A 27,979-nucleotide genomic window follows, 5' to 3' on the forward strand; every position below is an offset into this window, starting at 1 on the left:
AAATGAATACATCCAGAATTGCAAAATAAAGTAAGAAAACATGTCATTCGAAGTAATTTCTCTCATAACATGAGCTCACTGTTATTCGCTCATCTTTGTCTCAATTTTCTGTCAGGTGACCCAGAGCTACTCCAAGAACCATGACAACGTGGGTGTGATCTTTGCCAGTATCGTAAACTTCAGTGAATTCTATGAAGAGAGCTACGAGGGCGGGAAAGAGTGCTACCGTGTCCTCAACGAGCTAATTGGAGACTTTGATGAGCTCCTTCGCAAACATGAATTCAAAAGCGTGGAAAAAATCAAGACAATCGGTGCCACCTACATGGCAGCATCGGGACTGAATGTCCAGCAGCTGGCTGAGAATGATGAGGACTCTCCACACGCTCACCTGAGAGCACTTTTCAACTTTGCCCTGGAGATGATGGGCGTCCTGGACGACTTCAACAAGAACATGCTGGGTTTTGGTTTCAAGCTCCGTATTGGATTTAACCACGGACCGCTGACAGCGGGGGTGATCGGCACCACTAAGCTGCTCTATGACATCTGGGGAGACACTGTCAACATTGCGAGTCGCATGGACTCCACTGGCGTGGAGTGTCGGGTGCAGGTGAGCGAGGAGAGCCACGCTGTGCTCAGTGCCATGGGCTTGGAGTTTGACTATAGAGGTACAGTGAATGTTAAGGGCAAAGGTCAAATGAGGACCTTTCTGTACCCCAGAAGTGGGGAAAGTATATATCAAGATCGAACGGAGCTGGACGCCGTCGTTGGACCCTTGCCCATGACATCAATAGCCAATAAGACTTCAGGAGCTGTTGGCCAGCTAGCAGCTCTCCCTCCCTCTTCTTCCTTTTCCCCCACTCCTCTTCCTCCTTCCTCCTCTTTTTCTACGGTCTCTCCTCAACCGCAAAGTGCTGTGAGGCTTTCAAGAGCAGGGCCTGAGCATGTCCAAGCTAAGTCCACAGAGTTGAGAGAGGAAGGATATAGGGACGCTCCACACCTCCCTGGGCAGCCCCCTGCAACAGATCTTCACCATCCTCCCCACTCTAAACTAGGCCCAGAACCTAGTGCTGCACAGGTGCCCTCCCTGGTGCAGCATGCTCCTCTCGCACTTCAAGAAGAGGAGACTGAAGAGGAGGAGGCCAATGAGCTAACAAAACTCAATGAAGAGTTTTATGCTCGTCTCTGATCTCTCCTCTCCTCTGTCCCCCTGCTGCCCCAGCTACTCCCTCTCCAAGACTGACTGCAGGCATGGCCATGTTGTTGCTCCCTTTAGGCAAGGGTGAAGTGTGTTAAGCATGGATAAAGAAGAAGTGTGTGTGGAGTGTGTCACTCCAACACAAACAGTGGCTATAAAAGTGGTTACTCATGCCTTTCGTGGAAGGGGCTAGACCTGTGTTGCGCACAGCAGTGTATTGCGGAGAAGGCTTAAAGGGGTTCAGAGAGAAGGAAGTGTTCTTGTTGTTTTTTCTTATTCATTTTTGTTATTAAGTGCCTTCAGGACTAGAACAGTGAAAGAACAAATATGAATACTGAACAAAGTTTAAACAATCATAAACTACAGAACATGCTGTGGTTTCTTACTCCATGCTTTTATTTTCAATGCAAGTATTTGTTTAAAACAATCATTATTGTTGTGCCATATCATTTGTTTTAACTTGATCAAAGTCTTGACCTTAAGGGAAAATAATTTTAGATTCTATATAAGTGCCAGTGCAGCATGATGGTCTGAGCAGGGAACTATGGGAAGAATGAGGGAATCACATGAAGCAGTGTTAATTTATGTATTCTGCTTTGACATGAGGGCTTGATACAGTATTCATTTGTGCTACAGTCTCGGTAAAAGGGGACATGCTGCAAAGCAGGCTGCCTAGATTTTAGTTTGTGTAGCAGCTAAATGCACATTTTAAGCACAGGTCTTGCACAGTGTTTTCTCGACCACTTGTATTTGGTAGTTATTACCGTGAAATAACTTTCTTTCTTTTTTTTTTTTTTTTTTTTTTTAGAAAGTTTAAACAGAGCTCTTATCTGTCACAACAAGCACAATCAAAAGCACAAATCAATAAGGGAATTTAGATAGTAAAGGAGGATTTAAAAAGTGAGATCATTGCAAAAGCAGGAAGGCACTTTAAATATGCTTAAAGTGATACTCCACCCAAGTCCTCAGTCCTTTGTCCTGAGTGTGAAACCTGTAGACCTGACACACGTGTAAAAAGGAATCAGACTGAACTGATGCTGGATTCAACAGAAACTTCTGCAACCAATCCTACAGCATAACCCACTTCTGTGCTGTCCTGTTTCCTCACTTGCCTATATTTTATATTTTTGTTATTTATGAATCTGGTGAAACCAATCAAAACCAACAGTGTGTTAGTCAGTTTACATGCATTTGTTTCATTCTAGGAAATGGGGGGTTGTGGTTCATGGTTGTACCTTAACCCCTAAGCCAAAATGGGGTGCCATGCTGGCTTAGTGGTTAAGGTGGACACTGTATTTTGTTGCAAATGTATATCATACAGGAGTAAACAGTGCATTTGTGGGGACTATTTTCAGTGGCTGGTTTGATGCGCTTGCGAGTATTTCCAACAGCAGGACAGTGTATGTGGGATTGACTATTGCCTATAAAATGTTGTAATGAAGGAACATGTTAGCCAGTGCAGTGAAGTGATTCACTAATGATTTTAGTAGTTTTTGGACAACAGTGAAGCTCTACAGAACAGACAAATGACATATATGAGGTGTTTGCTACACAGACAATAGTTGTTAGTTGGACTGTTTCATCGCTTGTTTTGGTATTTTCATCACATTTGTCAACAGTAAGTAAACTACACCAGACTATACTGTAAAACCTGCAGTGGCCGAGACACTGAGACTCTAAAGATTTTGAGTGGAGTATCACTTGAAGTGGGACTGTGAGGGACAATCACTGTGTAGTTCTTGATCGATAATGGGGTGGTCCACATTGCTGTTGGTGAAAGTGTCAAAGCACAGATCAACTACAGTTTCTACAGTACTGTGTGTCAAACCTCAAACTCAAATGTTGTGATGATCCATCCGTTGCCTTCGTTGCCAGAAGAAAAAACAACCATTGGTCAGTCCATCTTTGTAGATTCATTCAACAGTTATGTCTGCCTTTAGCTGTGTGATTTGCTGTTGCAGGGGTGGGACGTTTAACTTTATCCTGTCACAGCCTTTATAAGCAGGGGGCCCTCTACTGTATCAATAAACTTAAATTGTGCCACTTTAATTGAGTGATCTATAGGTGCAGTGCAACCTAAACTAGCTGATTGTGTTGTGGTGCCTATAAGTATGACTGTATTTTTTGAGTATTTTGGTTTTCAGAAAGTTTTTTTTTCTATCATGCTGTTTTCATAATGAGGATAGATTATGATTGTATGTATGAGGAAATTGTGTGGACGTTTTGCTGCAGTTGCAAATTCTGTCTTTTTTTTCTTTCTTTTTGCTCTTTTTCCAGCTCTTTCATTCTGTCATTAACCAGTCACCTGGGATAGTGTGGTGGTGTTCTCATTGAATAGCTGGACACTGACTCCATCTGTAGTTCTCTTTGTTCTTTACTCCTGAAAGCACTTGTTTCCCTCCTTGTACGTTGCGCGTGTGTGTTTGTATGTATGTAAGGAAGATATTTAATTTTTACTCCAGTTGGATAACAGGAGAAAGATCACTGCAATATGATGCGAAAGGAAATCAATTATGAGGCCATTGCTGCCATATCAGTATAGGAATTACATGCACAAATCTACATTCTTTAAAATGGAGGGGAAAAAAGCCCTGAAGTTTCAAATCTGTGTGCAAACACATACCACAACCATATCTTGTAAGGACAAAAAAAAAAAAAAAGGGGGAACATCTCTATTTATGTGGTCGTTTTCATTTATAACATAAAAAACATCTGTTTTTTAACGTCTCACCTCTGCCATCGTGCAACATAGACAACCAGTGCCTTCCGAATTACGAATATGTTCAACGGGCTGTGATTATTTGTAAGAAATGATCACGATATGTCTAGCAGTATAAGGTCTTTTTAAAATCCAAAGAGGTTTTGAAGGCTGTGATGGCTAAAAACTTTTCTAACAGGCACATCTCTTGTTGTCTTCTTGTGACACACATTCTCATCATGATCAAGTTTACCAAACCAAATGAACCATATCACAGGTCAATATCAATATCAGGTAGCAGTTTTGAAGGAAAGTTCTTGTTTTTTTTTCCCCCTACATTTTCCAGATTACCTGTCTGCCTCATGCTGTTAGGTAAACCATGATGACTTTTCAGGCCACATCACTGTGGCACTGGCATGTGCAACAATAAAACAAACTAGCCATAGTTGATTTTGAAGCGTGGGAATCCACAGGTTGATGGGCATAGAACCGCTCCAGTAGCGCACATCTGTATTCACGTATAAATAAAATATTAAACTGAACAGTGCCGGCTCTGTGATCTCTGATACAGTGGGGATAGGAGTGTTTATTATCTTGTTTGCATGGGAATGAATGAGCAACTTTCTTCTTTGCTAGACACACTACACTTTTAGCTTGAATTCTGCACCATACTACCATCTTTTTATTTCATTTCAGTATCGTTCTTTTTTAAGCATTTGTTGCCAACACGCAGGATTCTTCAAATCACCAAGCTTTGCAGATCTAAGATTGTTCTTCTCTGACAGGGTACTGATGGATGATTTGCTTATGACAAGGTTTGGCAGAGGAGTGTCCCAAGAAGCCAAGTGCTGCAGTTAAACAATGCAATCAAGAAAACAACCAAGTGCATTGAAGAGATTTTTAAGACCTTTTTTGTTGAAGAAGTGTAATTCTGCTTTGTGAAAGAAAAATAAGGACGAGGCATAAAGGCATGGAGTGTTTTAGTAGCACTTGCTAAAATCACCGTGGTAAAAAAGCATCACCTAATCATTCATTTAAATGGTGACAGCTCCACATCTTTTCATTTTAAATTTTCTAGTAACTTCAACCCTTATGTGTTCTTTATTACACTGGGACAAAAATGAGACAGAGTTGTTTGATTTAAAAAAATCTTTGTATTCATTTTATGTTCATGAATGAGATGTATTATGTATGTTTTGTGCACATTACCCATGTATCATTTATCAACACATGATCGTAATCTGTACACATTTGCACAAAGCACTCAGTGTTTGTACATATGCAGTTATTTTATGTCACATATGATTTTTTTATACATGTGCATGTGTCAGATTTTGCCAGAAAACAATGAAAAATTGACACATATTAACAAATTGATTCAATGTGTGTCTATCTGAGTAAGTGTGAATGTTATGATTTTATTACTCTTTTTTTCCAGTGTGAGAGAAATAAATCTCCATGCAGTTGAGTGCACTCTGACATACAAAGATTTATGTTTATGTGAACCATATTATGCACATTAGCTCAATAATCAGACTGAATAGTGCATTTTCTTTTGTTTTTAAATTGCACACTGCAGGTTGGCCAAGTCTTAGGAAGGCATTCAGAGAACCCCAATGCTGTCAATAAGGCAGAGGTGATTTTGATCAGCTGGCTGATGACTAAGCAGCGTAAACTGCGTGTACTTTACTAAATATTCACTGCTGGAACCAATATAGGTTATTGATTTGTTTTTTTTATATCAAACAAAAGTAAAGTTAGAGTAGACATCTAAAGACCGTGAAGTGCAAAAGTAAAATGTGATTAAAAAAGGAAAACCATAAACTATTGAGAGTGTTGCAACACACAAGAGTGTTGGTAATTTTTGTGTTTTTATCTAGCATGCACAAAAATCTGCTTTATGGGTGTGATAGCAAATCATATCTTTTTTTTTTTTTTTTAAAAACGGTAACCATACCACCTCTAAGGCAGTGTACTTTTGTCTGTATTGAACTGTCCTCCATTAAATATCTAATTGGTGTTATTAAGAATTAAAATAGTTTAACTCTTAACATAACATGCAACAAATAGCTTTAATTAATATGCAGTATTATTCAGAACTATTTTATTGAATTTTCGAAATTATTTACATTATACATTATATTTCTTATATAATTTAACAATAATGTATAAGTAGCAGTATTGAATAAAGTAATTTGTAAATTGCTTGTGTGTATTTCTAGCGGTGCTGTAGCGCCCCCAGTGGTCAACAGTAGCGGCGTTTTCACGTAGGGCGTGATAGCGCGGCCCCTCCCCCTCCACAGTCGATCTGGAAAAGAAAAAAAAACTTTTTTGTATCGAAGGAATCAACAGCCGCCATCTTGTCGTGGCTCGGAATTAGGATTTCGGTCCAACTCTGGTTTTTACGTAGAAATCGAGCATCCTTACCGCGATATGACAGCATCCTTCCCCAGAAAACGACATCTTAACATCTCTTCGGAGACGTTTTGTGCGAAAAAACGGGAATTGGATCAGTGGTCGTCGGGCAAAAAAGCTCCGTATATCTGATTTCCCCTTCAGAGTGCGGCGATTCAGCCCCTGTCGCCGTTCGGGAGCAGTATTGTTTACCGTGGGCAAGCGGAGACCAGATCGCGACTTTCGAAGTCGTTTGCAAAAATACAGCATTTTTATGCAATTGTGCATTTTTGTGGAGCTTCGCGCGATTGTTGCATGAAGAAATTTGACGTCACGCAAAATGGGTACTTCGAACATCTAGAAATTACGACCTTTTCCCGGGAATGCAGCAGTCCACCTGATTTTATTGGATTGTCATTCTGAAGATCGCTTTTTACATGGGGAATATTTTATTTTGGGTTATTTAACGATGATAATGTGGGTGTTGGGTGTTGGATTATCATGGGGTGAATGGCGGTGGCGAAGCGGGGCGCTATTGCATCTCTTTTGAACGACACTCTCGCAGCAAGGAGTAGCTAACGCTAACAGTTAACTTAGCTGGTAGCAGGCAATTAGCTAGCTATTAGCCAGTTAGCTAACGTTAGCAGGCAGCCAGCTTGCTAATGTACTAACCGATATAACAGCTTCTCTGTGACAAGGTAATCGTAATTATCAACTTAAGCAACCAGCCGGACAAGACAACAACTATGGCTGAAAACCTGCTGGACGTCGGACCTCCCAACTCCAAACGGCCGAAGCTGAATTCACCTGCCTTGTCAGCGTCTGATGGACCAGGTAAAGGCCTCATCGTCTGCATATTTAACACCAGTGTCATCAATATTTACATGTAACATTTCCGTGTGATATTGTTTCAGAAATTTATTGACCACCTGTGCAACACAGTTTGAAGTCATGAGGTCAGCCAGGTGTGTTGGGGTATTTGTTGGAAGTAGTTACTGTGGTTTTATTGCAGTGTTGTGGTCTGGTTCTGTGGTGAGCGAGTAATTGGAAGGACCAACCCTGTATACTCAAGTGCCAATTTATTAGGTACACTTGCCTTGTGCTAATGCAATCTTGACAACAGTCTCAGAATAAATACCGCGTCCATCGGAATGAACGCCAACACAATTCAATAGCGCTACAAACTGCAGTCTTCGAAATGAACACAGTTACAGCAACACCCCTCTTAAACAGTCAAAGCAGTCAAACATTGATGAACATTATAAAGTTGGACGTTTTAGCAGCACTTTTGCATTAGACTGCTTAAGTTGTAACTGGTTGCATCACACTGGAAACTGAGCGCATGTGTTAGAAAAGCGCATTCCTTGTATTTGCTTGACTCCAAAAGCATATGGCAGCAAACAGCTCTGATGGCGTGCTGTAGACACAATGCTACTGTATCTTCCCACTCAAATAACGCAATGACTACTAAAAAAAATCACGCCTAATCTAAAATTAGTTGTTTTAATTAATTTTCTTAATTTCATGACAGACTGCGTCAGAAATTGATGTCAATGTTGATAATCAAATTTGCAGACTGGCTCTTCTAAAGCAGTTTATTCGACGAGAAATATTTTATTTATTGCGGTCAGTGTTCGGGTCTGTGTAGTGTAATGATGGCGTATCAGCAAGAGGGAAAAGAAGGATCAGTGACAAATAGCATTTCGTACTGATGTTCAGTTCAGCTACCAAGTGTCAAAATATGAATTAGCAGAGACACAAAACGGTCATATGCCTGCCCACAGCTCCCCACAAGCGAGCATATGAACCCACACACCAATCTGCTTGTGATCAGTCTGTGTTTGATTGTACAGTTAATATTTTATTTGAAGTTTTTGCTGAATACCATAGGTTCAAATGTAATTTCTTTCTATACACAGAATGCACGTGTGAAAAATGTTTTGGAATGCGTGATTGAAATCTGCATGTATGCTCTGTGTTTGGCATCTGGAGAACATTAGTTTTAATTTGAAGATATAGGGGAGTTATGGATTTCTGCCTTGTTCACTAAAGTCAGACAAGTTTGATAGTGAGATTGTAAGTTGCTTTTTGGAACACCTGTTTTTGCATGAACACATTGAGAAGATAAAAAAAAGACTTAAACAATGTGTACTGTAATATTGTATTGAATACCTTGTGCATGTTGTGCTCAGATCAGCAGAGTACATAAAAACAAAAGTCAAGTAACCAAAGTTTCTAGTGTAGCGAACTCCAAAAAGTCGCATGTTTACACATACTTTTGTCATGCTGTTGGAAGATTTCCTCTAACTTTTGAAAAGTCTCTTCTCATTTTCTAATATGATAACATGATACTCTGTAGCACTCGATTTCTTGTGCACTTGACAAATGACAATCTAATGCATTTGTGAAGTTAAGAGGTTGTTAGGAATTTATTTCCTCAGCAGCATCAAAACATGGTTCATTAACTGACAGGCAACTTCTGTAGGCTAATCTGGGTTTACTAGACTCTGTTGGGACTGATTTACAGCAGCAGACGTGGGTGCAAGATACTAGCTGAGTATCTGGCAGTCTCACTGTACACATTGCGGTTGAAGTGGCATGTGATTTTCATAGTACGATAGCTTTCTCAGACAATATCATGGTTTCATAGTAGCAGTACAGTTACTATCAGCACAATGACGCTTAAATGAATTAAAACATTTTATGGCAGACATAAAACTTGATATTGAAATATTAAATATTAAAATAACACTGATACATTAGAACTCAGTAGAGTTGGGACTAGTGGTGAGTGAACTGTCCGAAAATAATAACACATTATATTTCCAACAGCACAGGATAATGGTATAATGGCCTTCTATTGCTCAACTTGATTTCACCAATAAAGTAGTTTTAAGAAGTTGAGTACTGCTGCTTTAATGTACCTCTGGAACATAAGTTGGCAGTTATTTCTGTCTGCCTGGTATCTGGACAAATAAAAAGTTTGTTTTGGAATCAATATGCGAGTAAAGTTGCAGGAATGTACATCTGTTGAGCATTGTGCATAATGTACACTGTAAGATGTTTGTTTTAATATGTATCTGTAGTTAGATGATTTTCTTGAGGGTACGACGTTTATGAAATGGCACGTGGTTTTCATTGATTTTGATTTTGTCTAGTCTGCAAGAAAAATAAGTTGGACAGCCTTTCAACAAAAACAGCTGTCACAACAGCAATGAATTACAACGCCCATCACACATGTCAGAGGCACCACATGTCTGCCGTGATCAATCATTAAACCGGCCCTGCCTACCCTTTATAGTTTTTGCCAGTTACAATTAAGACCTGACGGACCCTGTGGGACAGCACTGGCTGCCACTGTCGTCAGCTGTAAATTACTGTGATAAAGAGTTGACTTTCACTTTTTAATGACTGCCGTGCCTGAGGTTTTGTGAGTGGCACCCTTCTGCTCTGACATTTGGCCTTTCCCATTTGCAGTAGAGCTTGGTTTGAGTTGCATGTCCCGTTTTAGGGTGCAGTGTAGCCTGTGGGGAGGGTTTGCTTAATTATGTGTGCAGTAAAACATATATTCTTGTAGCGTCTGTGTACTAGTTTTTATGCAGTCAACTTTTATGTGCATTTGGGGAGTTTCTCTTTTATTGTAGACACAGAGAGCAACCATGCCCCCCTCTCTTCTATTCAGGCCATATGTCACTCTGCAGGGTCCCTTAGCTCCCCTGTGCCCCTGTGTCCACAAAAAACAATCTATTGGTAGTGCACATAGGTTATAGTAAAATGTCCTAACATTTTACTGACCTATTTCAAGTTGAGTCAGTGTTTGTTAGAAGAATGTGTTAATGCCCATCGGGAGCTGATTACATTTAATCAAACTGTAAATTGCGATGGCCTTGCTTATAAGCGTCTTTTATAGCAAGGTTAAGATGTCTAGGAATAGGACGGATCTCAGCATGCTCTCTGTCTTTATAGTGATCAAAGCCACAAGTGTGCTGAAAACTAACTAGTGAATATTTGATGCATGCCTTACTGTGATCTTAGTTCAGCTCCGTGTGTCAGTCATGACCACGCCTCAAACAACCAAATGTTCACTTACCACTGTGCAAATGGCACCCTTAATGCCTAGCAGGCAGACAGTAAGCTCATGACACAGCCTCTAATGGAGGCATTTATGTGCCGGCTTGTAGGCAACCAGAAAAACCCCGAGGAAAAAGAAGGGGGAGCAGCGGGGCAGACAAGGGGAGATGGAGGGTGGTGTGTCACCACCCACCGCCTCTGTCTATGTAAAGCTTTTATGACAACATTCTCTTTTTTTTCTTTTCTAGCTGGCTTAGCTGGTTTGCTGCTCCGTGCAAGAGAATGCAACAAGGATATTAAGTTGGATTTTCGATGCTGAGGTGCTGAGTTTGATTTAACAATGTCATTCTGTTACTTAAACAGTCCAGATGGGTGTGGATCAAAACAAGGCTTTGCAGGCTGCAGTATTAAAGCACATAGATGGCATAACATGCACCAACTCGTTACTGATGAGTTTTCTCTTATGGACGACATCAGAGTAGTATAGTGGCACTGTTACACATTTCTGAACTCTAGTACAAACAGCAAGTTAGGGCGACATGCACCACCTGTGGCACTAAGCGAATCGGCTATCCTGGGCCTCTTGCTGTAAGAAGCATGCTGCCAATTCCAGTGCAACTTTCAGAATTTCTCTTACCTGTTCTGTTTTTTTAGAGGTCTGGCATAGTTTAAACTCTTTAGTCATAATTCCCTTGTGTTCACACCAAACCTGGAGAGATTTTTTTTCTCACAGCACGATTATATATGAAGTAAGTGCAAAACATACAGGGCATTATAGAGTGTTATGTGGGGACGACTAAGCGGAGTAGAAGCACAGAGTCGCTGTGGAAGAGAGAGCTGCTGGCAGAGCTGGCCGTGTTTCGAATTACAGTGGAGCTCCCTTGGAAACCTGCTTTGAGACAGTTAAGGGGACTTCTAAAACATTCTTCATTTTTGAGTTTATATGGTATGCTTTCCTAGGGCTGTAATCAGCCAAAGAAATTCTTGGTCGGCTGATGCCCTCAAATTTCAACTGAAAATCGACTAATGTGGGGGGGTTAGGGGGGCAATTCTGATATGTTCATATACTCAAAACCGACGGAGCAACCTAATGCAGACAAGTTAGCTTAACGCTTTTAGGTGATATGTCATGTTTGTAGTCAAGGTGTGATTTGCAAACTTTACATTCAACTTTTTTTCTGTTATCTATTTTTATAAAATGCTGCCACAATGCTGATGTCTTTGACATAATAGAGGACTGACTGTAAATGAAATGCTCAAAATTAAGTAAATATTCTTCAAACCATTGGACCTACTACATTCTTCAGTCTAGCTGTCTCTAGTGGGTTGGACTAATCCAAAATAGTAAAAACAAGGGGGGTGTTCTGAAGACAGACTATTGCCTGTGAAATCGGGGTGCTCTGAAAACACCCGCATTAACACTCTGTAATTTCCTCCTGATTAAATTAACATGGCAAAAACATCGACCAATCAGAATTTTGGTCGAACCAGAACATAGCGACCATTAAATCGACCAGTCGACTGGGAGCTTACAACCCTACGCTTTCCATTAGTGAGTTGCAGTTTCCAGCAGGCAATGAATTGGGCAATTTTGGATCAACATACAAGAAAATATCACAGGTTTGGATTTTTATGTCAATGGGTGACAGAGCAAATTATTAATAATGTGCAATAGTCCACCTTTACCTTCTGCTTTCCTCTCTGTCATCTTCTGTCTCTCAAACACACAGGGTGAGAGAAAAAGAGAGACAGAGTTCATGTCTTTATGAAGAGTACTTTGTTTTGCTGCTATTAAACATGAAGTACACTGTTTTGAATAATTCGTCTTTTTATTTAGCCCCGCTCTTCACACTCCTTTTGGGAAGAGAAAAGCTTGTACCTTGGAAAAAGGTGCAACACATCTTGCTGCCATTCTGTCTGTTTTCAGTCCTGACAATTGCGCCAGTATAGTGCCTAAAGTTGCCAGTTTTGTGGTCGGATTGGGTATGGTTTGTGCCATTAAGCAATTAAAGAAAAGCTGGATAAACACTAGTGTCTGTGATTTTGTTGGGACTTCTGTTCCTCTAAAATGTTGTTGGTTGAAAGCTGCATTTAAATTTCAGAAATTTATTAATTAGGAATTAAGAGGCTGTCGCACCTGTTTTTTAAGCATTACTGCTACAACGGATCCATGTTGAAAATCTGATTTGATTGATTTAATAATATCAGTGTTTTCCACAGATTTAACCATGTCACCACCTTTTATTTGGGGTTGTGGTGGCATTTGTTTGTTGGAAATATTTGAAATAATACATTAGGTAACCTCTTTCTGTAGCTTATTTCTTATTCCAACATTTAAATTCTATTCAGTTCTTTACCCTAGTTTGGTGTTTACAACTGTGTAACTGCTTTAATCAGCTCACCTTGCTTTTGCACCCTGGTTTCACCTTCCCTTCTCTTATGCTTTCTTTTTATCTCTCTCTGTATCTGCCTGCTCTGTAGACTTTTATTTATTAACAGTATGTTTCATTAAAACTACTCTGTGCAAATGATCTAAATCAACGTAGTATTGATTGACAGCACACCAAACAGGTGCACTTACAAGCTTCAACGCAAAACAGGAGAGGTTGCACCAAAGGAAATGCATTTAGGGGAGGGATGTTATACCAGAACCTATTTCTCATATAAAGAAAAATTAAAGCTCCCAAATCATTGCAAGCATTTACTGACATTTTTGGTTGGAATGACAGTTTTGTTGTGAACAACCTCAAGATTGCAGACTCCCTAGGGCTCCAGGACATGGCTGTTCTAGTTGCTGCCTGAATGTGGGCAAGAGAGGCGACTCATGACTGGATTATTATAGCTTCTAAAAGGCAATGTAACAAAGATGAAGTCATTTCATACAAAAGACCTAATGGGAACCTAGCAAGGTGCATTCAACCTGCATTGGACCCAGCCTGCAGTGTATTTATGTTGAACTGATAAACCAGAGAATTGTAGGGTGACACTGGGATTAGAAAGCGTTTGTATCACGTCCACAAATCTATCCTTACTCCGTATGCTCCCCCTCTCTTGTCCATGAGTGCTGTCAAACATGCTGATAGCAGTTTGATAATTTGTTTATTCAGAATTTTAGAATTTTAGACAGAAGGGAAAACTTTGACTTGTTAATGTAGCTAGATAAAAAGTGCCAAGTCATTAGGATTCATGTCCTGGGTACCATTAATGTCTGTACCAAAGGTACAGCAATCAGATTGCTGAGACATTTCACTCTGAACCAAAGTGGTGGACCAGCTACTGGTGAACGTTGCCATGCTGCGAGCATGACAAATCTGAAAAAGATGGACAAACTTGTCTGAATTTGCCCTACAGTTGTTGCAGTGGGAAGCTGATTTCCAGTTTGGAATATCTTTTTATGTATAATGGTTTGGACTTAACGCAGCTTAGCCAAATGGAATGTGAGGAAATCTGCTGAACTCTATGCATGCTGCATAGCTGGAACATTTGTCTATGGATGCAACGTTAAGTCCTGCATGAGTCTGATTTGATTTTTGATAGCCTAGTAGTAGTAGTAGTAGTAGTAGCAACATTGTGGTCAGAAGAAAGTTCAGTTTATATTAATTAACAGAAAACCTCCAATGATCTGTCCAAATTGAATTTATAAAACCATACCTGAATAGCCTTTCATTGGACCGTATCCCCACACCTCCCTCCAAATTCTGATGCTTTTGAACACTTCAGGAACCCTTATATTGTTTTTTTTTTTTTTTTTTTTAAAGCATATGATACATTACCTTTCAGCATGACAATGTGTTTTTTGTTTTTCCCTGCTGTGGTACTAAACAGCAACTGAAACACTGGGCAGCCATGCTGTACCTCTAAGGCCAGATGCTCGGCCATAGCGCAAGATTATAGACATCCCCAGTCTGGACTACTGTTAGGGCTGTCTTTGCGGCTATTTATAGCAACCAGTCTGCGGACAGGAGCCACAGGGGTTGTATCCAGAAAGACGAAGAGAACAGTGTGGTGATCAGTCAATTTAAGAAGGGGGATAATTGGGTAAAAGAGCTTAAGAAGGAAGGAGAAATGGGAAATAAATGGAAGCCAGGAAAGTGAAAAAAGACATCTGAAGAAGCAAATCTGTCTTTCCATCCCCTATTCCCATGGTTGGGGCTCCCCCGACTGCATGTGGCTCTACCTAACCAAAACATTGCTTTGCATTTTTGGTTTCCAGCCAAGGAACCCGGGGGCAAGGTTGCACAGAGTGTGTGTGTCCCCATTCAGAAATTAATGCAGGGCCAGGCCTGAGGGCACGTGGTTGAATTGAGTGCTGCTGCTCTGAGAGCATCCATGTGGTTGCTGCTTAAAGAAGAGGGGTTGAGAGGAGCGAGAGAGAGGAAGATGCATGGTCCCTTCAGCCTTAAACAAGCTTCCTCCACATGGAGCACCTGCTTGCCTGATGCCAGAGACAGACAGCGGGCCAGTGAGACAGATCTGGAAGGCTGTGTTTACTCAGGGATGTACGTAGGCCAAGTGCCCTCATTAAAGGCTGTATTCTGACTGAATCTCAATGAAGACACCCAGCAGCGGCGGCAGCAGACGGCATATGGGAGGGCGACTGCCTCACTGTGTCTGCCATATTCTGTGCACTCCCATCCTGTAACATTAAGCTCTACTTTTTGTATGTTAACAGCTAACAAGCTTGATTTGATACGAGTAGATTTGCATATTTGTCTTGCGTAAAGTGATATTTCTCAGCTCCCTGTACCTTCAGCTGCAGTAAATTCTTGCCTCTGTAAGTCATGGTGCTACCAGCCTCCCGTGTGATGTGGCCTCTACTCATAACGTCTATTTAAAAATCAGAATGTGTTGTTTTTTTCAAGCACGTACCAGCCTGAAGAAAACCCTGTTGGAGTAGATGATCGTGTTAAGGAACACCCACACAGTCATATTATCACTTCACGGTTTGGTGTTGTGTGTATGTGTGTGCGCGCATACGAGAGAGAGAGAGAGAGCGTGTGTCAGGATTTTCCTTAAGAGTTCAAATACTTACCATATTAAAAAATGTTCTGTTGAATATTTGAATATTGAATATTTGACCTTGAATATATATTTTTTTAATTTATTTGTTTTTCACATACAGTTATTCAGACAGTATATTCGGCTGAAACAACAAAGGGGCTAATATATTTTGAAAGCCACCAGCGACAGTCCTACCACCCTCACATGTAATGTGGCCTCTGCTCCTTATTCATTTTGCCTTCATTTCAAAATCAGTTTGTGCTGTTATTTTCATGATAATGTTATCTAAGATGAACATGATATGTCCATCAGATGCCAGAATGAGGGTTTGAAATTAGCACCCATCACCAATCAAATGCAGGTGATTTTGTGCAGTGGTGGTTGAATTTGCGCAACCTACCAACCATAGCAATGCTAAAGTAAAAGTGGTGTAATAGAGCAATGACAGACCAGTGGATTGAATCGCAGACCTGCTTGTTTCACTCGGACAGTTTAATGAGGAGCACAGCTGGGCAACACCGTACCCTAAGCCAAGGGTCAACTTTGAAAAGGGTAGGAAACAGAACTGTCCTTCTGTTCATGAAAAGACCATAAAACAATGTGAGGATGAATTGCACGAACAGTAATCCGGTAAATCCAATGTTCTCTCTTTGATATCAGCCAATAACAGTAACATTAGGTTGTTGCGCCAGTTTGCGGTGTACCTGTCTGTAGTCTGGCTTTCTTTCTGTGTCTTGTTTTCTTGTCAGCCACTTCTGAGGCTGTGTTCTGTGACGTTGTGCTTGACATAAGTGAGAGTGAAACGCAGTTATATGTGACTGGTTAAATGTCAGCGGGAAACTGTGTTTATAAACTGCAACTCAGCAAAGATGCCAGTGTTGCCTTTGAACATATGTCCAAATTGTTTGTGCATGAAATGCAACTCGTGCTTCCAGCGGCAGACTCTGTGGAGTTCGTTTAGCCCAGGCAATAAATGGGCGTGATGGCACTCCATAGGCACACACAATTTTAAAACAAGACAAAGCTCTGGTCTCACAGCCAATGTTTAGTTAGATCTTAAATGAGCTCTGGGGGATATGGCAGCCACAAAAGCAGGTACCAGCCTGAAGACAGCCCTCTTGGAGGAGATGATCATGTTAAGGAACACCCACACAGTCATATTATCAGTTCACAGTTTTATGTTCTGTGTGTTCCTTAAGAGTTCAAATATTTACCATATTAAAAAAAAAATTCTATGGTTGAATATTTAGATTTTATTATTTTGCACAGGCAGTTACACAGTATAGTCGGCTAAAACAACCAAGTGGCTAGTAGATTTTAGGAGCCACCAGCCACAGTAGCAGGTGGTTATAAAAGTTTTAAAAGAAAAAAAAGCCCAGCCCTGGTCAGATCACATACGGCATTTTGGCATTTTACAACTCAGGAAATTTATCATGGCTGGAATATTTCTTTTTTGTCCCCACCTGCTGCAAGGTAAACTGAAGAAGCGCTGTACTGTTCAAAGTAACATCCGAAATGTGCATATGTACACATTTGATAGGGCACTGCAGTTAATTAAATGGTTGCTGGTGAGAGGCCCTTCTTACAGAGTGAGTGTTCAAAGACCTGATACATAATGAAGCCCTGGCAACATTTGTTATTTTAACTTATTGATTGTGACTTGTGCACCACCTGCCTTGCAGTTCAGATTTGAAAGTAACTAATATTGCAGAGAAACCCATCAACTTATGCTCACCAGCCTTAACGTAATACACAGAATACACCATTCAGATGGTAATGTGGAATCAGAAGTTGCAACAGTGTGGAGGGCATTAAATCAGAATACTCTGCAACACAAAATACTGACACTCTACAGGCACACATATTTTTAAGACTTTTGTCCACCTATTTGATTAGTCATGGTTTTGTTCGACTAAGAAAACCATCTCTGTAATGCTCACACCTCTGCCATCTTTTTGCACAGCCTTAGTCACTTCATCTCAAAACAAAATCAGGGCTCCCTAGGCTCTCAGTATTATGCTCACACCTCCGATGCTGAAACAAATATTCCTCCACTGCCCAGCAGGAATCCCGAGTGCTGCTGGATTTCCTCTCTTGTCACACTGTGTTTGTCAGACAGTAGTGATGCTCTTATTATCATGCTGTGCCTTGATTCTTGTCTTGTGCTCAAGGGGCAGGGCCATAGTGCAGCACAACATTTTCATTTCAATACAGCATACTAAAAAACTGTTAATCTTCTCCAAAATCTGATCCAACAAATCTTACTTTCTTTCCGTCTCTCCTAGATTTGGGGTCGTTATCCTGGGATGATTTGGAGAATGACCTTCCAGATGAGTTGATCCCAAATGGTGGAGATCTGAGCCTGATGGGTGGGGTGCCTTCAAATGGTGGAGCAGCACCTGGAGCTGGTGGGCCAGGTGGCACCGCGACAGGTCTTGGCGGTGGCAGTGGTGTCCCTGATGCAGCCGCAAAGCACAAGCAGCTCTCTGAACTCCTTCGTGCAGGTAGCACCTCCGGTATCACAGGAGCAGGGCTGAACTCGGCTAGCCCTCAGCCAGGTGGTATGGGGCCGCAGCTGGGCACACCACTGGGAAAGAGCCCCCTTGGCCAGGGCTCCCCCAACAACCACCCGTCCCCCCAGGCCCAAAAAGCAGGAACACCAACTGGAGTAGCAGGACATAATAACAACAATAATACTGCAACAATGGGCTTGAACACAACAGGCTTCAATCAGGCCATGATTAACAATAGTCAGGGCCATGGTGGGCTCCTGGCCCAGGGAGGACAACCCCAGCCTGGGCAGGTGATGAATGGTGGTCTTGGACCTGAAGCTGGGCGAGGACGGGGAACAGGGGTGGCAGGCATGCAGTACCAGGGGCCGACAATGCAAGGAGCTGCATCAGGACCAGGAGGAGCAGGGAGTGCGCTGGCAGAGACACTCACCCAGGGAGGGCAGCAGATGGGGGCTCACACCACCCTCAGTGCAGCCCAGCAAGCAGGCAACATGAATAAGGTGAGTCACTACTCACTCTTAAATATAGTCCTTTTGAGACAAGAATGTATCGAGGCACACATGGAACATGTTGCTGTCTCTGATTCATTGTTTGCAAAGAATTATTAATTGTTCTTACCCAGAATGTGAGGATGGCAAGTAGAAACCATTTGAACATCTGATACAGATGAACATGATTCCTTTTGAAAAGAGCAGGCAATCTTGATGATTCATTTTTTTGTGTTGTTTGGGTCTTTTTTTCCTTTAGCACTTAACTATTCTGGAGGTAACATTTTAGCTCGTCTTGGGTAGCAAGTTTGAATTCAAGCGGAGGTTGGCGTAGCCTGATCATTATAGAGATGCTGTTTTTTTCACTACAATAGTACAGAACATAAAATTACACAGTGAAAAAACAAGGCTGTGTGAATATGAGATATAAACAATATTGTGAGGTTAAACAAGTCTTTGCTGTGGTCACTGCTAACTCCACCATTAGTCTGGTGTGTGAAAGACTGGTTCTGCCTCATTATTGTTACAATATTCAGCATTTTTTCTAATTATTGTATCAGTGGTAGCCCCCCCCCCCCAAATTGCTGATCAAAAAAATTAATTTCAAAATGTGCTTTGGTACTTGTGGTCCCACGCAATAGTCTGCCCACAACACTATGTAATGTCGTGTAATATTTCGTAAGTGCTCAGTAATCTGAATCTGCAAAGTGACTAGTAACTTGAATTATGAAATAAATGTTATGGTTTAAAAACTACAATCTGTGAAAATATAAAGTAGTAGAAAATTGAAATGCTCAAGTTAAATACAAATACCTCAAAATTGTACTGGAGTAAAGGACTTGAGTAAGTTGCACTTAGTTGCTTTCCCTCAGTGTTTATTCAAAATTCTGACACTTATGATTTTAAGTTTTACTGTAAATGTATATTGGTTCCAAATATCACTTTTCTTACTTGATAATAATTGATTTTGGTATCTGCCCTGAAAAACCCATATTGGTTGATCCTTAGTATAAACAGTAGTGTGCGTCCTCTTATAATTCGAGATGTCACCATCTTTGCTCCTAAAGATTTGCTCTGCATTTGACAACTGCTCCAGTTGTATCACAGTCTGGCACATCTAGGCTCATGCCCAATTTTCAGCAATCAATCAAGCAAGCAACCTTGGTTGCTACATATTAAGTATGGGGCCATGGCGATGCACATAGGCTTATTTTTAAAATGCATTTGTGAGTACGCACTAATTGCATGTGTGCAGCTTTATGTATGTAGAGAGGTGTGTGTGTCAGAGAGTTCATAGTGTTATTGTCTGCTTATATGTAAGCCACCAATGTGGTTTCAATGGAAAGCAGTAGGAAGCCATATATATTACTGACTGTGTGTCAGCCAAGACACTGAGACATACATAACCCCCACAAACACATACACACAATACAAACTACTAAGAAGTGACTCGGAGAGATAGTGTGTGCGTTGAGATACTGTTTCAAATAGACTATGCTGTATATTAGAGATGCACCAATCAACCAACTAGGGACTGGAACTGGCCAGTTATCACGTGCTGGTCCTGGACCAAAGACAAGCCGGTCAGTCTCCTGTATCTCCAATATCAAGCCGGTCATTCTCCATAGTTGAGGAAAGAGGCCTCAGAAATGTGATAAATTGCCACGGCCCTGGTGAATTTATAAGCACACTGTGAAGTGATATGAGTGACTGACACTTGTTTTATCATATAAATCTATTGCACCTGCTTTTGTTTGTGTGTCAGATACATTTGGGTGAACCGCTCATTTTTATTTAATTGTTATTACTCTTTCCAGTTGCTTTATTTTGAGAGGAAATTGTAAAGTTTTATTATGAAAGTAAAATTTTGCATTGAAGAAAACTTGATTTTAGTTTGCGTACACTGTCAATTATTGTTCATAGAAATAACATTGGAATCTGCAGAAATCGGTATCGGCAGGTCACATTTACAAAAAAATCAGAATCGGACAAGAAAATTGCCATTGATGCACCTCTGCTGTATATACATGCTTTAACTGCAAGAAGTATTAAAAGAAAATGTTAAAGAATCTGTGGTGACTGTCAGTGTTTGCAGGAAAACGTGTATGCGCATTGTAAGCCTGGCCAGTTGTCTGTGATTATCATGTCACCAACACCTCTAGAGAAAAAAAAACCACTAGACCCAGTCTTTGTGTGCGGCTTCCTCAATTGTGCTTAAATCGCCGGGTGTAAATCTCTTTCTGGGCATTTGTGTTTTTAGAGACTGCTGTCGCTCCTTCCCGCCCCATGTTTCTTTGTTATTGCAAAGGCATGAGCACTAACCTTGCTTTCTCTGGCCTATTGGATGGCTGCTTGCCCTGTCAGTCACACAGGAAAAGACGGGTATTGTAAACCACTTAATCAGTTAGAATGACAGAGGGCGACTGCAGTGAAGTAGAGGAAGGGAGGGCAGCTCAGCTGAATGGTCTGGCCTGGCAGTAGAGCGGTGAAATGATAGTTGGCAACTGTCCTGCCTGCTGATGTGTGGAGTGTGTCGGAGCAGGGGACTGAATGGGAAGAGTGAAGCTCAGGGGGTGTGCATTTGTGTCAGTGCAACTGTGTGTGTCTGCCTGCTCAGCTGTGTTGAAAGGCTGCCAGTGTCTGGTCGTCTCAGCTGGATCTTTTTCATCTGGTCTGTTGGAGTGGTGTCAACAGCCTGAGGGTGTACAGCCTGGCCTGGCATGGTGGAGTCTTCTGCTCTGGTCTCCCAGCAGCTCTATAGATGAGGGAGCAGGAGCGAGTTGATCTGCGTGTAAAGCATGAAACTAACAAGAATTAAATTCCCCCTGGTGCCTCAAATCTTTATATATGCAGTCATGGTTCTTGTTTAGGGTGGGCCATACCAGTAAACTCTTCCATCACTGTCATGTTGATAAATAGTATGATAGTAAGTTCTGTGGAAATTCAAGAGGGGATAGAGTTGTATCAGGTTAAAAATCTGATTTCTAACATCTCACATAGGTTTTAGTCGCGTCATGATATTAGTCAGGCTGTTCCGTATTTACATTTGCCACAATATAGAAGCAGTCACATGCAATACTGATAACCCTCGTGGTACATATTGTCTTTCTTAATGCAAAGAGTTCATTAATGAGCCCTAGTTAACTGAAAAACTTTACAAGTTACCATTTTAATTGTTCTACAGCCAAACAGGGTGGGCAAGTTATGATTACTTCCTGTCAAAATAGGTATCAGAAGAATTGTTTTGCCAAGATTGAAGATTGTTCTGCCAGTTACCTAACCTACCCGCTACAGTAGTTATATCTGTGTTGTTTCTCATAGTAGCGATCTCTACTACTAACTAGCTTGAGAAGAGCGGAGAGGGAGAAGAAGAAGAGAAAGGTTTGGACTACTCTGTAGTCGAAGACTGGAGAAGTCCTTCCTGGCAGTAGCTGGTGTCATGCTGAGCTGTCATGGTGCCAGAACGTGGGCTGGTTTAGACTGAACTAGACGCAGTCATCCTAGCACAGCTAAGATCAGCCCTGTGTTGGCAGAGGGGGTCGTGTAGTGACAAATTGACATTCAAATGGAAGTGGAATGTTTGTTGGCATGTTGGCGCTGTTTTGACAAATTTTAGATGAATGGTAATGTCCACAGAAATCATAATCTATCTTAAGATCCAGTAGTACTTGGAGGTAAATTAATAAATGAAAAACAATTGGTATTGCAGTAAGAAACTTATTACACTAATATTTCAAATTCATCTCCAAATTAAGCTCTTAATTAGACTCTGCGGCACTCAGGTCTTAAAAGTGCACTGCACCGTGATCTTGTGAAACTAATGCTGCTATATTATTATATTAACATTTCTGTCATCTGTCTGTCTTTCCAGATGGGCCTGGGCAGCAATGGTGGTCCGTTTGGGGCCCAGCCCTACGGTCAGGGTGCTACGGGGCCCAGCCAGCAGCTAAACCCTCAGCAGCAGCTCCAGAACAAGGCTGCCCTTGCCAACAGCCTGCCACCATTCCCCAATGAGCTCAAAGGGGCTGCTGTCACTAGCGTGCCAAACATGGTTAGTGCTTGTTTCACATATTCAGATACTACCGTACAGATAATATCACAAATAATCATTAGATGCATGTTCAGACACACAGATTTCATTCAGTAGGACAGTGCTGCTTATTGAACAATGACTATTAACTTGTACTTTTTGTCAATCATTGCTCCAATGTTAATTGGAGCTATGAATGTTAAATGGGCTAAAATTATTTAAAGATAATTTAGTTCTTCTAATCATCAACATGCCAATTTGTCTTGATGATCTGCTAATCTGTGTCCAAACCTTTAACTCTAGTGGACATACTGATGCCCATCTGTCATCAGTTTTTCAGTATTAAACAATGTTTTAAGCCTTGCTTTGATTGTTGTAATAATTACCTGTCAGCAGGCTATAATTGGGTGAATAATAATAATAATGTTCTTTTTAAATTTGGAAATTTGACTGTACCAAGTACTGGGGAAAAAAGTTTAAAGTGTAACTGAAGTTAAATTATCTGCAGCAGAGCACATGCCTTCTCTAAATCACTTGTTATGTGTGAGATAAATTGATGATTTATATCTTTAAGTTGACAATGTGACTTTAAGCTATATTGTCCTTGTGTTGCGGATTGTTAATCGAGAATTTTTATAGTGGTATAAGCATTGTTGTGGAGCCAAATCTGTAGATGAAATGAGAGGTGCAGATCTTGACAGTTCCGCGTAAATGTTATCTGGTGAGTTTGTGTGTGTGTGCGCGCCTGAAAAGTTCACAAAATGTCAGCAACAATGGACATGCCATTCAACACTGCTGCACTCCACCCCTCAAAACTGCTGCACAATGTATTCGGCATATTGTGAAGTTATGATTTTGACATCAATCACCAAGGTGCTTCAGGTAATACTGTAGCCAAACCCCTAGTTACGAAGGCTGACATTCCAAGATAGTTTGAATTGATTAAGCTACATTCTTTCATTAGGCCTGTATGATCTATGACTGATATGCGCCTGTAGACTTATTCATTTATTAAATCTTTAAAGAAAACTTGAAACTTGAGCTTTTTTCATAATTGTCAGTTTTACATTGTAACATAGGTTTGTGGGGTTTTTTAAATAGTTTTTAGGTTTTTTGTTTTTTTGGTTTTGATGGTTTGAATAATTTTTAACAATTAGTAATGATATAGTGGGGAATAACTATGTGCACATGTGTTTGAGAGCATAATCCAGGCATGACAAAAGCCACAGCCTCTGAACAACAGCCCACTTCTGCTCTTGTCTCCTTCTTATCTAAGTTACAAACTTGAGTACACATCTTATCCTGCACCCTGATCTTGTCAAAAGCGTGACGACGTGAACAACAGCAAATAATATAAAATAAATTAACCTTACGTTATAAAAACACATTGTCATGACTACAAAAAGGAATGACTAAAGGAGAATCGACCCTGGCTCATATAAAATGTTAGAGGAGCAGCCAAAATTTTGTGTATTTTATGATTTTGAGCATGTTGTATGGTGTCCTCATCATAACATTTTTGTAGGACTGGTCAAAGTACGTACTCTGGTGTACCACTGAATTTGTGTTATGTTTATTTAATACCAGACTTGTTTTGTACTTTGCTATTTGATCAATACATTTTGTAATTAGTGAACAAATTTAAAGTCTAAATTTTATCTGAAAAATGCACATTTTGTCTTTTCACCATGAAGAGAAATAAGAAAAAAACTACCATTACAGCCCTAACTTAGAACTTTTGTCTGAATTTTCAACCATGCAGCAGCTCCAGCAGCAGCCTCAGCAGCAGGCGGCGATGCTCCCACTGGCCAGCAGCGGAGGTGTGGCAGTGCCTTCAGCAGGCCCCACAGCTGACCCAGAGAAGCGCAAGCTGATCCAGCAGCAGCTGGTCCTGCTGCTTCACGCACATAAGTGCCAGCGACGGGAGCAGGCCAATGGGGAAGTGAGGGCCTGCGCCCTACCTCACTGCCGTACCATGAAGAACGTCCTCAACCACATGACCCACTGCCAGGCTGGCAAGTCCTGCCAGGGTGAGTTGGAAAATATGCAATAATGAAATCAAATTGGTAATTTTCGGGAGTTTGCTTCCCTTTTTTATTGGTTCGGACTTTGCACCTGTATGGTCACATTATTAAAGCGTTAGGACATCATGAACTCTTTCTTCTCAAAATAAAACACATTTAATTTCTGCTCCTGTGCAAAATGATTCTACAGAAGTTTATGGGTGTGACAAAAGGTTGATAATTCACAATCTTTCTGAACAACAGGACAAATTAGCTTCATAGGAGTTTCACATTGCCGTATTTCCAACTGCTTTTAGTGCAGAATTTCTCACCAGTTCTCGTTGTGCAGATCAGTTTTTATCATATTGATGTATAGTGATACCAGTATATGGCCACTTTTATTATTTGTAAGCATGAGTGTCAGGCATTGGTAAATATGTTCAAACCACATGAGAGGAGTAAGTGTTCTGGAGAAAATGTTTTTTTTTTTGTTTTTGTTTTTTAAACTTTATGTGGCCTTTGCCAGCATGATGGAGGACTGTTGTCAGTCTTGAGCCTCATCGTCTAGAGTCCCACTGAGTCCCACTGTGTTTAGTCCTTAAAAATCTAAATTGAAATCGCTTTTTTTGTTTGTCCCTGAGAAAAGTTCTGCAGCATACCCATTTATAATTTTGAACAGCAGAATTAAAAGTTTGTTTGAAGTGTAATTTATTACATGCCAAATGGTGATAGAAACTTACAACTACCACATTTAGAAAACAACTGGTGAAAAAAGCACATCATGTAAAACAAGCAAGCAATGAAAACCTCTTTATTACGGGGAAAAAAGAACCTTAAAAATGGCATCAACATAAATGGGGATTTCTCTAATGGGAAAGTCAGATGTGTTTTGGGTGTTTTGAGTGGGCAGTTAGGATTAACTGTTGATAACACAATGCACCACACAGAATATTTTGATGTTTCACATAGGAAAGAACGGGTTAATGGCTCATGAATTTTTACCTTCAATCAAGGGTATTACCAGTAGATGGGAAAATTGTTTTTGATGACACTGCATAATGATAACTCCATTTGTTTTGCATGAAAATGTGACGAACTAGTAGACATCATCTCACATTTTTGCATTTAAAGAGTAACTAAACCCCTAAACCGCTTTTTTTTTTCTAAATCAATTCAGATAGGTTTTTAGTAGGGTCACTGGTTGATTCGGGTCCAAATCTTGACATTCCATTGGAAAGAATTCGAATTTTCCATTTTGTGTTATAAACAGGCATGCGTGACATTTTGGAGGCAGCTTACGTCACCAACCACCCTGTACCTCAGCTCCCACTACCACCACCACACCCATCCCTCCTGCTGTGAAACCGAGGTCTCGGCACTTTGCCCACCGTTGAGAGTTAGGAGCTGTTTGAGTGGATTTAATATTGTAATGATGAGTGTTGTTGTTAGCATAGTTAGTTAAATAGTTAGTTAGCATGGATACTTTGGTATATATTTTTTTAATTTTATGGCTCTGTATTCATAATATTCAGTAGGTTAGTCAGAGATTTTACACAGCTGTTAGGTAGCAGGCCAGCTTTGATCCCATTGCTCTACAGTAGCTATCATGTAAAGTTTCTACATTGCAAACTTTTTCTTTTTGCCATTGTCTTAGTAAAATTGTTATAGCCAGCTTACAATTATCTGCTTAAAAGGATCAGATCATTTTTACATAGTTTCTTTTTTAAAGGTTGTCTGTATGAGGCATGTCCTTTGTAGCCACCTCTACAACTTCAGCTCAATATTCGTTACATGATCAAAAGTTTGTTTAGTAACTTTATTTTCTTCAGTCTGAAACAATTGTCCTACACATAGAACACACAGTTCAGTTTAGTCATGTTGTTATTTGTTCTGCCAGCTCTTTTTCTTTTTTGCATCTCCTGGTCTCCAAAGGGAGGTCAGTAGATCAGACATGTGCTCTCCTTGACTCCTTGTTGGTCACATCGTGTGTCTGTCTAATCTGGCCTCAGCACAGGGGTAGATTTTGATCCATTCAAAAAAACACAGCATTCACCTCCTACCTGCCTGCCAGCTAGATCTGCCGTTGCTCCCTTCTCCAATGTCTGTCTGCTCTTGAATATCAGCATTGCTGCAATGGGGAAAAAGGCCTTCAAGCCACTCTCAGCTAAATTTGGCATTTTGTCTTTGTTTGCTCTTGGACAAGATTGCTTAAGTTCAGTTTCAAGCCGAACGTATTCAGAGGCCATGGTGTGTTAAGTGTGAGGGGTCTGTGTCACTCCTCCCTGCATGCCAGCTCATTTCCTCTTGCTCAGGATATCTGATTCTTAGTGCTATTGAAATAAACGTGCAGAGAGATTTTAGATTTTTCTGATGTCTGTTGGCTTTGAATTTGTTCATTTTCAACTGCAGGACTTTGAGTCTGTGGCATGACTAGTGTTTGGATTGGCTTTGGGCCTCAATGTGAGGCCTTTTTTTTTCTTCTTCTTGTTCACTGCATACTGATAGCCTTGCTATGTTTGAGACTTTGCCAGTAGTATTGGCATTTTTGCAAAGATTGTAAAATTCAATTGTTTATTTGTGCATAGCCCTTGGCTCTTGGAGCCATGTAGTAATTGTATATGTGGCAGTACTGAGAAGTGCCAGGCAGCAAACAAAGATTTTAGCCTGCTTGTGATTTGTTGCTTGCGCATTAGCCTTCCCACAAGTGAAACACCTCATTTTGTTCATCCTTGCATCAGGTAATATGTTGTAGGTTTCTCTTTCCGCTGTATCAAACAAACAGCTCTCCATGAGTGGAAATAAGTGTAGTGAGCTGAACTTTTGAGGTTTGGACGGACTCTTGCCTTCCTATACATTTTGCTAATGCCCTTATTTCCTTTTTAATTATATTTAAATAGCAAGTTTTTCTGTCCTATTTTTTTGGCTCAGTGCAAATTCATCTTTTGGGCATTTTGTGTACAGTATTGTTCTTTATATAACCAGTTTTCAGCAAAGAAACTAAGTTTCATAGGAATATTCATGGGGAACATTTTTTGTAAATGCAGTGTTAACACCAAAAATTCACCAAAACCGGTAAAAACAGTGGATCACAGTAACCATTAACTGCCTGAGAGATTGTGTTTTTCTTTGTGGGTCCTTTATGAACTGAGGAAGTCATTTATAAATGGTTCAACCTGGCAGTCCAGAGCAATGCAATTTACCTTGCATTTGCATTTCTAAGATACAGAGTGTGTATCAAATGTTTGGGGGTGACTGCTGCTGGGATTTTATATATTGGTCAGTAAACACAGTGTACAACGAAAAGTAACTAAACCTAAAACAAGTCATAAAAATCACTGTTTTTCATTTGTTGTTTATACAAAAGTGATATTGCACTGCTGTAGTGTGGAGAGTAAGTGGTAGACTGTAAGCATTAAGATTCTAAACCTGCTTGGTCTTTCTTTTTTCCCCTACAGTGGCTCACTGTGCGTCGTCCAGACAGATCATCTCCCACTGGAAAAATTGCACACGACATGACTGTCCCGTCTGCCTGCCACTGAAGAACGCCAGCGACAAACGCACCCAGCAGCGTAAGTACAAGTCACAG

At 40.6% G+C, this 27,979-nt stretch overlaps 2 protein-coding genes across 7 annotated transcripts in view; both read left to right on the forward strand.

Annotated features, from left to right (window-relative positions):
• Positions 1 to 5,376, forward strand: part of adcy9 (adenylate cyclase 9) — a 36,637-nt gene extending 31,261 nt beyond the window's left edge. For all 4 annotated transcript variants that reach the window (XM_046407794.1, XM_046407784.1, XM_046407801.1 and 1 more), the window contains one exon: positions 116 to 5,376. In XM_046407794.1, coding sequence (XP_046263750.1) covers positions 116 to 1,186 — 1,071 coding nt within the window. In that variant the 3' untranslated portion in view covers positions 1,187 to 5,376. The remainder of the gene's footprint in view (positions 1 to 115) is intronic.
• An 826-nt stretch (positions 5,377 to 6,202) lies between these two features.
• Positions 6,203 to 27,979, forward strand: part of crebbpa (CREB binding protein a) — a 41,781-nt gene continuing 20,004 nt past the window's right edge. For 2 of the 3 annotated variants that reach the window (XM_046407750.1, XM_046407759.1), the window contains exons 1-5: positions 6,203 to 7,121; positions 17,645 to 18,372; positions 22,232 to 22,411; positions 24,153 to 24,420; positions 27,849 to 27,962. In XM_046407750.1, the coding sequence (XP_046263706.1) occupies positions 7,034 to 7,121; positions 17,645 to 18,372; positions 22,232 to 22,411; positions 24,153 to 24,420; positions 27,849 to 27,962 (1,378 nt within the window). In that variant the 5' untranslated portion in view covers positions 6,203 to 7,033. The remainder of the gene's footprint in view (positions 7,122 to 17,644; positions 18,373 to 22,231; positions 22,412 to 24,152; positions 24,421 to 27,848; positions 27,963 to 27,979) is intronic. The other variant, XM_046407767.1, reaches the window with a different exon arrangement.

The sequence above is a fragment of the Scatophagus argus genome, chromosome 2 (genome assembly GCF_020382885.2).
Source record: "Scatophagus argus isolate fScaArg1 chromosome 2, fScaArg1.pri, whole genome shotgun sequence".
NCBI classification, from domain to species: domain Eukaryota; kingdom Metazoa; phylum Chordata; class Actinopteri; family Scatophagidae; genus Scatophagus; species Scatophagus argus.